General features: G+C 44.1%; 1 protein-coding gene across 2 annotated transcripts in view; it reads right to left on the bottom strand.

The window, feature by feature from the left end:
• Positions 1-951: 951 nt before the first annotated feature.
• SLC1A2 (solute carrier family 1 member 2) overlaps positions 952-12566 on the bottom strand; it is a 41940-nt gene continuing 30325 nt past the window's right edge. Inside the window, exons 9-10 of one of the 2 annotated variants that reach the window (XM_016206215.2) lie at positions 5611-5842; positions 952-1742 (exon numbers count right to left, since the gene is read on the bottom strand). In XM_016206215.2, coding sequence (XP_016061701.2) covers positions 1671-1742; positions 5611-5842 — 304 coding nt within the window. In that variant the 3' untranslated portion in view covers positions 952-1670. Of the gene's footprint in view, positions 1743-5299; positions 5499-5610; positions 5843-12566 lie in introns of those variants that run through there. The other variant, XM_087821812.1, reaches the window with a different exon arrangement.

A 12566-nucleotide genomic window follows, 5' to 3' on the forward strand; every position in this document is an offset into this window, starting at 1 on the left:
GAAAAGTTACAAGGAGTAGGTGATAAAGGGTATGTGATGTCCATAAATATCCTCTCTTTAGAGAATTTAGACTATCATTATTCATGAATATCTAGCGTCTATCTGCTGACCTCAGGTGACCACCTGCCTCCCCCGTGTGAACCAAGGTTCTACACACTCCTTCCAATGTGCTTTACTTCTCAGTGATCCATGTTCAAGTTCTCAGCAAACTCCCAAAGTGAGAAACCTTAGAAAAATACTGTGGGTTATGCACTAGAAAATGATAGTAGAGATATTGAAAATTTAACCTACACAATCATTCAGGATTCATTGGGTGTCTACAGCATGCAAGGCACTGTGCTACTCCAATTATATTACTTATTCCCCCAAACTTAGGCAGCCTTGATAACGCCCCGTCTGTGAAGCTGTGTAGAGCCATCCTTTGCTCCCACTTCACAGTTCAAGGCTCCCTTGACTTTGCCACAAGAACGGCACCTTTTTAGGATTTTGTATATATGTTTGTTTTCTGTTCCTCTCCCCAGAGAAGACTGAGGAGGAAGTCTGGCTCTGCTTCCAACTCTGTCCTGTAATTGGTTTTATGTGCTTTGAAATAACATAACAAAAACCTTTCTACGTATTAGATTAATTACAGTCTTTTGTTTTTATCAAGAGACAGTATTAAAAGAGGCCCAGCCAACACAACTGTCCTCCATGTGTAAGAAAAGCAAAATAATTAGGCCTTGTAGTTCAATGAGAACATGACTGAAATAATTTGGGGATCCAAAATGTCTTTTTGTTAGAAACCCAAGCAAGAGCTTTATGGGTAAAACAAAGAAAGTGAAGCAGAGACAAAAATAATCTCACTGATTTCACTCTGACAGATGAATGCAAACCAAAGATCAATGAATTTGAACATCTGAATCTGTTTAAAATGTATGTGGACTGTGTTCTCTTACTTTTGTCAACATCCATTATCAAGTTTAGAGCAAATTATGCAACATACTCTGAAATTTCAATAATAAATGTTCACAGACTAGGTAGGACAGGGCAGAGGCTCAGTGGGCTCCATAGCTAGCTGTCTTTAACGGTATGGCTCCCACTGCAACTCTCTCTGAAACACTGAGCTAAAAAAGCAGACAGAAGATAAATTATCACAGTTCCCTAAGACGGGTACTTGCTTTTATCAACACATGAGCAAACTCTACAAGACACTGAAGGAGAATTACTCTGAGAGGCTCCCTACAGAATCTCTTGTGCGTAACAAGGCGAAGCATAGAGAACACTTGGAGAGAGAACACACATGAGATAACTGCTCATTACCCCAAGTCCCTGGAGTGTACCACGGCGCCTGAGTCACATCCCCTGGGGAAAGAGCATCCACGGTCCTGCATCTTGAGGGGAAAGGGAAGCTGGCAAGAATGTGTCTTCAATTCAAACGGGTCCCTCCAGAAGCATCCATTCCGACAATAATACAGGTGAGAAAATTAGACGGTTACGAAGCATTATTTGGCAAAGACACAGCACCATGCCTATCACTGACTCACAACAGATCCTCTAAGCCTCGGGGAGCAGATTAAGTAAACATAGAAATATAGGTATTTTTTTCCTTTTTAAAGAAAGCTTGTTTATATTCTCTTTTACCATGAGATACGTGGGGGAGTTTATTCAAGAAATTGCTGAGAGTCACGTCCTTATTTTTCACGTTTCCAAGGTTCTTCCTCAACACTGCCATCTGCTGACTTCCCATTGGCTGCCAGAGTTACCTGAAAATAATTATCGTCAACATCCAGCTTAGAGGCCGTGCACCAGAGAACCACCCGCGGGTTACATGGAGGAGCACAGATCCCGGTGAGACTAGGCGACTTCAATATCAGTCTTACACGCTGCTCCTCCCAGAGAGATTCTGAGCTAGTCTTGGGACTCAACACTGATTTGTGAACATTAAAAAATACTTACTTGCCTTGGGGGCTATAGAGGGCCTGGAGACACTTGGCGATTGGGGGATAACCTCCACTATGCTTTTAGGGTTGTGGGGTGTCTAACTATCCATAGACCCATCACACAGTGATGCAGTCCTTAGATAACAGTGCCCATGTGCTACTCCATACAACCACAGAGAAAAAATCCAGAGCCAGGCAGCTAGTTCTACTCATGCATGTGAAAGGTTCAGTTGCAAGGAGGCCAGGTGAATTTGATACATGTCCAATTTTAAAATCAGAAAGCACAATGGCCTGGATACCAAATAAGCTATGCAGGCTTTAAAAATTAAAAATAAAAAGGGGGTGTTAAAAACCTGAGATCATTTACTAATCGAATGTAATCACCAGACTGTCTATATCCCACTTCCCCGGCTCTAAGCGAACTGAACCCTTACACAGAATGGGAGGCTCCCCCTCCACTTCTACATTTTTCCTAGCTTACCTTCCATCTGTCTGTCCTCAACGTCATGTGCAAACTTAAACCCACGACTGATATTCCACATAATGGAGGGACTGGATTTATGGAAGCATTAGAATATGGAGACATGACAAACGCAGCAACGTTTGAAAAAAATCTGGCCTTCCCCGAGTGGAAGTGAAACACATGCGCTATAAACACACACAGCATACCAGGAACAGAAAACCAAGTGCCCCTCACGAACCAAGTGAATGAAAAGAAAAACTAGCCATTCCTCCAGCCCCCTTAGGCCCCCACATGCAACAAGCAATGACCATTCCCATGCAGTTACTATAATTAAAATACAGAAGCTATCGGGTAACTTTCAAACTACTATCACCATGCAAGAGTTAGAAAATAGAGACCAACGTGACATGACAATGCTTGGGGTGGTTAAAGTTTTGACCAGAGCTGCAGCAAAGTTGTTACCCCTTCAGTGAACTGCAGGGAGAGACCCCCCCAGGAAGGAACACACTGTCTGCCTGGAGAAAGCTGCCTGCTCACGCCGACCTTGAATGTGCCTACTTGGCTTTCAGTGAGGAACCAGATCCATGGCTGTGCAGAATTAGGAATCACGGTGTGGTGCCTTTGGAAAACCAGACAGCTCTTGGAGGAGGGGGTTGTTCTTTTGTTTTGTTTGTTTGTTTGTTTGTTTAATGCTGGGGCCTGTGTTTCAAAAGTAGTTGGGAGAGCAGCTATTTTGGTATTTCTTTTTCTGGCTGGGTCAAAGAAATCTGGGACACCACTCCCTGATCCATTCTACTCCTTCTGCCCTAACCACCTGGGTAATAGAAAAGTGAAAACAGGGAAGGAATTGCCAGTAAGCACTGATGTCTCCCATCTCAGGTTTTAAAACAATGAGATTGAGAATGGGCCAGAAGGAAATTCAAAGGCATGAATAAATGTGATTCAGATATTCTGGCAAAGTGTGCAAATTCATCGCCATAGCTCTGGTTGCCTCCTCACATTAGAGTCAACTCAGTTAGTTGGTCTAGAGTGAGAAGAGTCAATTTGCCTCACCTAGCAACGGCTGAGGACCAACTAACCTTCACTAAAAAATGCAAACAGCCCAAATACTTATTAAAGCAATATGGCCATTATCATTTCCATGACCTGGTGAATGCTAATTCACCAACAAATTTATAGATGGTTGGTTAGGTGGCCAATTATGAAGAGAGACTGAGCCACTGTTCATGATACTGTCCAGAAAAAAAAAAAAGGTTACCTGAATTAAAGCATAGGCTCAAGATGCTACAAAGCTACATTCAACAGATATTTCTAGAGCACCTACTGCATGTCAGGTGTGGCTTCAGGTGCTAGGACACAGCATTGACAAATGGGGGCACAGTCTTCTCCTTAAGGGCTTACTTCCTACTGATAGGGACAACTGACAAACATTTCCTTTTAAAACTTGAATTGTTTTGCTTAAAAAATGAAGCAGATTTCTCCTGATGTACTTGATGTCCTTTAAGGGAAAAAAAAAATCCAGGAAGTCTGAAATATAAAGATATCTCCCTGCCTACACATCTTCTTCTTCCATACATGTCCTGATCTTTGAGATGCTCCAGAAGGGTCACAACATAGACAATTAACCACGAGGATTCTTCTTATACATCATTGCAAAATTAAAAATATGTGATTTCATTTCATTTCATACTAATATGTTTCTTTGTATGGCAGTAATTTGGGATCAAGCCTTATGGCCACTACAAAATCGTACATTAATTCTCTTGATCTCCCATGGCCCATTCAAGGCTTTATACATAATGGTCACTCAATAAACATGTGATGAATTATCAAAATACACATGGTTATAGGAATGAGATAGGGTTGCTCAACTAAACTTCACAAGGCACGCAATGAATACTTATTAAATATAATGGAGCATAAAGCCATTCCTTGGGAATGTTGACCCTTGTTGACCAAAACCAACATTTTAATGGGGAAAAATCCAGGACATTTATTTAGATGTGAGGAATACTAACTTTCTAGGAGAATGGAGTATACTCTTTAAGTACATCTGAATTTCTAATAATTTAAATCATCTTCACTAAGTCAATTAAGTTATGCAATTGCCTCTTGATGGGTGGGGTCCCTACTTCATCCACATTTGTACTTGATATAGAAGGGAGAAGCAAAAGGCTGTGGCTGGTCCATGAGACTTCTGGACCTATGTTGCAGTCCAGTAAATAGAATTGCTTCTGTGTCATCCTAAGTGGCCTGGCAGAAGCCATTGTGTATATTTAGAATGACCCAGAAGTAACACAGAAAGAAATCAACTATAAATGCAATCTCATCAAAAGGAGTCAAAAAGGTATCAGAAATTTGTGTTGAGTTCAAATTGTCCTCAGATGCTGCCTGGAACCATTTTAGCAACCCAACCCCCAGAGTGGACTCGGCTCACCTGCCAGGGTTTCTCCAAGTTTGCTTCGCTCTGGTTATGTCACTCTGTCTTTGACAATGTAAGTTAGTTACAGAGAAGGTTAGACAGAGCCTATTGAGCTTGAAGACAGCACCCAACAGCTTGGAAGAGTCCAGAACATCCATGCTTCAGGAAAGATGGTGCTGCCTGGCAGTGTGTGAAATGTAGTGTTTTTTAGAAGACATCTATGGATGATTGTCCTGAAGGATAGATATCCTTTACATGAAATTTTTCTCATACTTGGAACAAAGTGACTGCCAGGTCAAAACTCACATTCCCACAAAAATAATTAAGACAAAGATAGCTGCATAGTTATGTGGGGACATTTTTGACCCATTCATGATTCATGATCCACAGCAAGGAGAAATACTTGTGCTATATGAGTCAAATGATTCTGGTATGCCTCTTGGTGCTTCACTTGAGAAATAGAAAACTGAAAGCCAGCAAAACCCCAGAGACCACAAATTCTTGGGCAAAATATTCAAGAAAAACAATCAAATGTGTGGAGTGGGTGAATAGGGGAATCAGAATGACTGCTTTACATCACATGGACGAAAGAAGCAACTGATCGGCTCTTTCACTGTTAGACCTGTTGATTTCCAGTCGTGTTAGACACAGAGTTAGATGATCTGGGACTCACAGAAGCTTGGGTTACATGATTCTTTAGAAAAATAAATGTGACAGTAATACATGCAGGGCTTTGGTGCTCATTTTAAGAAATCAAGCATGCACTATTATATACAGGTCTCGATATCCATGAATTGGAAAGGTACCTTGCACTCATCTACTATGACAGAGTTGTGTGCGGCATAGACACATTGATTAGAGTTGCTCTCCCTATGGTTCTTCATGTCATCATAAATGGACTGAGTCTTGGTCATTTCAATATCTTCTTGCGCTCGGTGCTGGGAGTCAATGTTATCCAGCTCGGACTTGGAGAGGTGATAGACAATCCCAGCCCCAAAAGAGTCACCCACAACATTGACTGAAGTTCTCATCCTGTCCCTGGGGACAAAGAACAGAAAATGTTTAGTGAGGAAACACAATACTATGGCGGTTGAGAGGTCAAGGTCTAGAACCAGAGACCTAGGGTTGAATTCTGGCTTTACCTTTCCCTCTGCCTGATCTCAGGCAAGTTGCTTGACCTTGATTTCTCTGTTTGTTCAGTGGAGATAACAGTCATACTTCTCTCATAAGCTTGTGTGAAAATTAAATGAGAAAATGTAGATAAATTGCTTAGAAAACTGTCTGATGAAGGTTAAGCACCCAATAAACAACAGCAAAGAGAAAGGAGAAGGAGGGAAGGAATGAAATGATTAGAGGGAACTCATGCGTCCAGGTCTCAGATCTCAGAATTAGTACCTGGTTCCAGATGCTCCTAGTTGCGTCCAGCACTTCTTGATTTATACTGTTTGTAGAAGACTCCACTTCAAAGATTACCTCCACTTAATTTATGAATTCGCTAGGAAAGAATGACCACCTGCACATTCTAATAACAGAAAATCCATCTTTTTGTAAGGACTGAAACTAACACTGTCCTTCCCCCTACACCCCAGTCACGCCGCAATAGACACATATACACAGACACAGCTGTTGGGTAAGAAACCCAGGCACAATTTTCTTCCTGACCAATATGTGTAGTGACTATGTGTCTTGGAAAAACCAAAATACTTTGTCTTACTCTCTTTATTAACCTAAAAAAATGAAATCTTCCAGAGTGCCTCTTGAACAAGAAATCGTTAAGAAAAATCCTTCCTCAAATCTTGTTTTTCAAGTTCTGATTTGAAAAAAATGGGATGGTTGATAAGTCTCTCTCTTAGAAGGTGGTGGATATGGAGAAAGATGAATCTGTGAAAGATTTAGGAGACAGAATTACAGGACTTGAGGACTGATTGGTTGTAGAGAATAAAAAAGAAAAGCCAAGGATTCCCCTCAGGGTTCTGGTTTGGGCAGCCGGGGGATAGTGCTACCATAGTTATGGGGCATAACTGATTGTGGTGGGAAAGACTCTGGTGTCCACTTGAACATATTGAGTGTGAGGGGGTCTGGACCCAGCAGAGGGGGGATGGCCTTCAAGTGGCTGGGAATATGGACTAAAGATCAAGAGGGACATCTAAGCTGCAGGTAGTGAATTAGGAGTCAACATCTAGAGAGGCTATGGGTGGATGCCACTGGTGTGTTTGGTTTAATCCCTGGAGAGCATGTAAGGTGAGAAAAGCAGATACCACCTAAGGAATGAGCAAAGAAATAAAAATCATCAAAAGTGAAAGGGGAGTAGAAGAGTTTGGGGAAAGCATGTTTCAAAAATCAATGCCCATCACTACCTAGAGCTCAAGTAACGTAAGAAAAAGAAGTGTCTCTTGGTTGTAGAAACCCAGAGGCCATCATTGACTGGCAAGGGCGCCTTCAATACGGGGGCAGGGAGAGAAGTCAGCTCCCCATAGGTGGAGGATTGAACCAGAGGCGAGGAAGTGGAGACATTATGTATAGTGAACTTATTCAGGAAGATGACTGAGGAGGTGAAGAGAAGGGATGGTAGATGGAGGGACACAGAAGATAGAAGAACTTTGGGTTTGTTTTTGAGGCCGCCAGGGGAATATCTGACCAACCCTGGGGAAGTCTGGCTCTGGCCACAAGCAGGATGTGGGAGTTTATGGTTCACATGTGGAAAATTCCTTTATGGACTAATACTTTCATTTTCTCTCACAGCCAGCTCTGACCATTGAGGAGGCTCTGATGACCTCAGGAGCTTTTAGGCTACTTGGTAAAAATAATTTTAGAGTTTTTGATGCTATCCTTGGGTCTGGATGCTGTGTGTCAGGATTATGGGAAGGAGGCAGAAATGAGAGCAGAATGTTTCATTGGATTAGCTTCATTACAGGTGATATCGCTTTTGGAGCCACTAGGAACCAAACACGAGAGGGGGACTGAATGAGCTGTTTCACACTGAGGCACTGGGGCTGGTTCCTGGAAGAAAAGCCAAGGTGTTCTCTCTCTTGTCTATCTCTCCACCTAAATCCTCTGGTGGGAAGATGATGGAATTGTCTGAAAGTCCTGGTTCTCACAGAAAAACAGAGCGGGGAAGCAAGGTCGCCCAAAATTCATCTGGTTCCTTCTATTGGGTTGAACCACATAAACTTGCCATTTCTATAAGTCCCCTACCAGCAAATATTGGCAATTTCATATGACTCAACTTAACATTCATAGCGACAAGCCATCGTGTCTGCCTCTCAGACGGCAGGATGCCCAGTGTGGTAGAGGGGTCACCTAAGGCCCCAGACCTGACAAGGCTGGCACAATTCTGGGAATCCAAAGACTAAAGCCACTTGAATTTTGGAAAGGGAAGGAGAGCCCACGGAAGCACTGGCTGAGTGTGAATTTGGATTCCAGCCTGGATTGTCATCCTGGCTCCAGCAGGGCAAGTTACTTAGCCCTTCCTGCTCAGCCTGCTCATTTGTAAAGTAGGGAAAATAATATCCACCTCCAAGCATGCTGAGAAGGAAATAACTGCTGACATGCACTGAGTGCTTGTCATCTGAGAGGTCCTCTGCCAAACTCTTCATCTAAAAGGCCTGACCTAGAGCCCAACACAAACTCAGCACTCAACCCTGGCTTTTCATCACCATCGTTGTTGCTGTTACTATTATTATTATTCTAAGTAATCAGGGGAGTATCATTTCCTCTTTCATTCCTCCACTCACTCATAGATTCCTCTTTTTGCACCTAATACACTCTGTTGGGATTTTTTTTGACCACATCTGTCCCCATTACTAGACTGTAAGCTCTTTGAGGGCTGACACCATGGTTTACCTCTTTAAGACACCAGGCTGGTGGGAAGGGGACAGGCAGGAATATGAAGGAGGTGGGGATGGATTGTTAGTTTAAGAGGGCAGATTAACTCTAGAAAAAGAATTATTTTTTTGTTTAGCAAACATCAGTTGGATGTTTTGGTGGTGAAAATTAGGACTCTGGGCGAGATCTGCCAGGAGGAGGAGGGAGACACAGAGAGCCAAATCACCCTGCCTAGGAAAGTGAGAGCTGTGTCCTGAGAGCTGGGGAAAGACACAGAGATGGAGGGAGGGGGGCCCGGCGAGGTGGGGAAGCACTAAGACTGGGACTAAACACAAGTAGGGAGGGATTCCCAGGGGTGGGGAACACTGAAGGATTTTCTTTTTTAAGGAAAGGGATGCCTAATATTAAACTTTTACTTTTTTGCATTACCTAAAATTATTAACAGTGACTACTTCAGAGAAACAACACTTGAGATTGTAGGGGTGGAAAAATTGTCCCTCCTTCCCTTCTAGGTTCTCCAGCTGGTCTAGTAACTAAATGAGCATAATACAGATAAACAGGAAAAAAAAAAATTTAGTTTTGTACTTATAGAAGCCCCATAAAAACATGAGACTTCCAACAAGTCAGGGAGCTGAGGCTCATATACCATCCTGAGCTAAGGAGAGGGGTGGGGGTTTGGGGCTTCGCAGGGAAGGAAAACGATTCACAGGCAGATGAGAGGAGCAGATGTTTGGTAAACAGATGCTTGCCCGGCCATGCAGAGAAGTCTTTTCAATGAAAAAGTCATCTTTGGTAAGAGCTCTCTTCCTGGTACAGGATCCCTTTCAAAATTCTTTTAGGCAGTTAAGGGGGAGGTAAAAAGTTTTTCCTGCCGGCAGGGTCTCGATTGCCTTCAGCTCAAAATAATCCACATGGCAATTGGAATATTTCAGGGGTAGCCTATTCTGCTCCCCTTCAAGATCCAATTGTAGGTGAAGGGAGGTTTGTTTCCTTCGCATCTTATAACTCTCCGGAGCTTTGCCCCTCCTTTCATTTTTCCACGAGCACGTACTTCTCTGATGATACATTAAAGAATGATTTTGCAGTGCAGATCGATAGCCCCATCACCCTGATCTGCAATTACACTGCATTGAATCAGAGACACTTTGGCAGGGAAGGACTGAGCAGAAAAGGGTCACGTTCCACGCTGAGCTTGACACAGACTGGAGATGAGGCAAGATGTAGGAAGGAAAGAATTCAGTGGAAGTGGGAAATCAAAGCAAAAGACTTCAGCGTAAGCCCTTCGAATCTTCAGAGATACGGTGAATGTAAGAATAGCTTCCCTTTTCCACAAGACACGGAGCGGGGTTAAGTCAGTTGTGTGTGTGTGTGTGTGTGTGTGTATGCATGTGTCAAATTAAGAAATGAGAACCCAGATTGGCAGGCCTGGGACCCCCAAAGAACAACCACCTGATCATCTGGGTTTGAAGTCCAGTTTAGTCATTCAATATCCGCTAAACTGGGATAGGTTACTACTCTCTGAACTTCAGTTTCCTCAAATGTAAAACGGGCATAATACTATTAGCTGCCTCATAACTCGTTGCAACTTTGAAACAAGTCCATGTAAAGTGCTTAGAACAATGTCTAATGCTTAAGGAGCAGTCACTAAGTATTAGCTATTCCCATCCTGCATCCTTTGCATTGATTTTCATTGTATGGATGCATGAACTGTCACCTCTCTCAACTGGTGCTCAGGAAAGCATAGAGATGCTAACTCCCCACAGCCAAGAGCTCCTGCTCCCCTTTCCCATCTCTAGTCCATTGCTTCTAGAAGTGAGGTCCCTGCACAGCATAATCAGCCTCCCCTGGGAACTTGTTAGCAATGCCAATTCTTGGTCCCCACCCCAGCCCTTCTGAAGCTCCAGGAGATACTGGTGCATGCTCAAGTTTGAGAATCATTGCTCTATCTCCTTCAGGGATGGATGCTAATGGGGGAGTACCCCCTGCAGGGAGGAGGCCCTTTAAGGCCTTCCTTTTAAGGGCCATCTCAACCATACCCAAACTAGTAAACGGGTTCCCAGAAATGACCTCACCAGCAGTCTCACGTGATAAATGGGCCATCAATCCACTTGGCTTCCACTTTATTTTGGCTTTTCTTTTCCCACCTGTGGCCAGACCCAGGTATTTATCACCTCTCTTGGTACCAGCTGCCAGTTTTCCATTCTGACTCCTCCAAATGAGAGGGGTGTCAGAAAGGCCTCTGAAAAATATCTGCCAAGGATTCCTGACACAAAGAGCTTCCTGGACTTGGGGAAGGTTCTAGTTTTACCAGCCCCACCCATCCGGTGCTCTAGGAGTCTAGGACTCGGGCATTTTTTGGGGCCCAGAATCTTGGTTTTCACCGTGACATTTACAGAGCAGCTAGCCTGCCCTTTGCAAAGCGCCCAGGGCTTGGCGGACAGGGGTGGGGTGGCTGGTCTCCAGCAGTTGGCAAACAGCGTGGCACATGAAATGTCGCTGCAGGCTTTGTTTGGTTTTAAATTGAAAAATTGCTAGAGTTATGAAAGCTTACAAGTCTTGCCTAGAGGAAAAAACATCCCACTCTACCTCGGAAATGAGCAGCCTCTCCCCTTACACCCTATATCAACTCATCCCCTGCCCCACTCACACATTAACGGGCACCCAACAGCGTGGAGCCCACGGCCAAGGGTGTGTTTCCGGAACGCCTCTTGCTGGTGGGAAAGAATGCAGCTTCATTACTAATTCAGAGCAGGTCTGACCTAGCTACAGACCCCTACGCACATTTTCCCAGGATCCTCGACTCTCCCCTTCTCTTCTCCAAAGGAACATTCATGCTTATTTGGATTACAAACCTCCATCACCTGCAGAATCCTAGTGCGGGTCTTACAACTAGAGGGCACTCAAGGGCGCTAGGTCTAGACTCTGCTTTCAAACCGATAAGTTGTTGTTCCCTGGGCACAGGACGTGGTTGAGGTCCAGAGAGTAAGCAACCTGCCCGAAGTGCTACAGAGGACAAGCGAAGGGCTCAGACCCAGGGCACCTGCCTCTTCGCCTCCCTTCCCTTGATCGCCAGAGAGCAGACCCCAGAACTTGAGGACAGCTCTTCATTCGCTCCTTCCTTTCCAACCCAGCCTGGGATCAAGTTTTCTCATATATGGTGTCATCAGTATAGATAATCCCAATGTATCAACCTTTCTGTTGTTGTTCAGCCAACTCCCTTCCACTAGCACGTTTCAGCCCTGGAGTGAGGATGCCCCGCTCTCTGTGCAAGTGTGAGCACGCGAGCGCCTGTGTGGGGTGATCAGGGAGGACCCAGCCCTCCTATTCCATTTGCTAGCATTTAGGTCAGAAGTAGGCAGGGCCTTGGATGGTTCCTGATCTGAGTCTCATCCAACAGGCTTAGAAGCAAATGACTGCCAAGAAGACCAGGCCCACAATGGCTGACCTCCTGGGACCGGAGAACTTGAATTCTAAGAGTGGCTGAGACCTTGATGGTACCCCATTTGTCCCCACTTAGGCTTTTTGTTTTGTTTTGTTTTAATCCTGAGAGGAGGGAAAAAACAGGTCAAGCAAAAAATCCTCTGGTTAGCATGTAGAACCAGAGGTGACCCTAATAGGGCTGCCTTCTCCAACCTTTCCAATTCTGGGCCTCTCTCTGCTCCAGCTTCCCACTGTTAGGCCTGCTTGGGACTAACTAGGAAGCTGTGTGGGCTGGAGCGAAGGGCCCTGACCTGGCCACACAAGCTTTCCTGTGCCCCAGGTAAGAGACCTGACCCTTCTGATTCCCGGTTTCCTCTGTGAAACACACAGTAGGGCTCTTTAGGAATTATCAACAGATGTGAGGAACACTGCAATACCCACAAATACAAGCTCCTTTTCTTCATTTCTGGATAATATTAGTGCATTTTTTTTTGCACTGAAAAGCATTTGCATTATA

The sequence above is a fragment of the Miniopterus natalensis genome, chromosome 11 (assembly GCF_054644295.1).
Source record: "Miniopterus natalensis isolate mMinNat1 chromosome 11, mMinNat1.hap1, whole genome shotgun sequence".
Classification (NCBI taxonomy): domain Eukaryota; kingdom Metazoa; phylum Chordata; class Mammalia; order Chiroptera; family Miniopteridae; genus Miniopterus; species Miniopterus natalensis.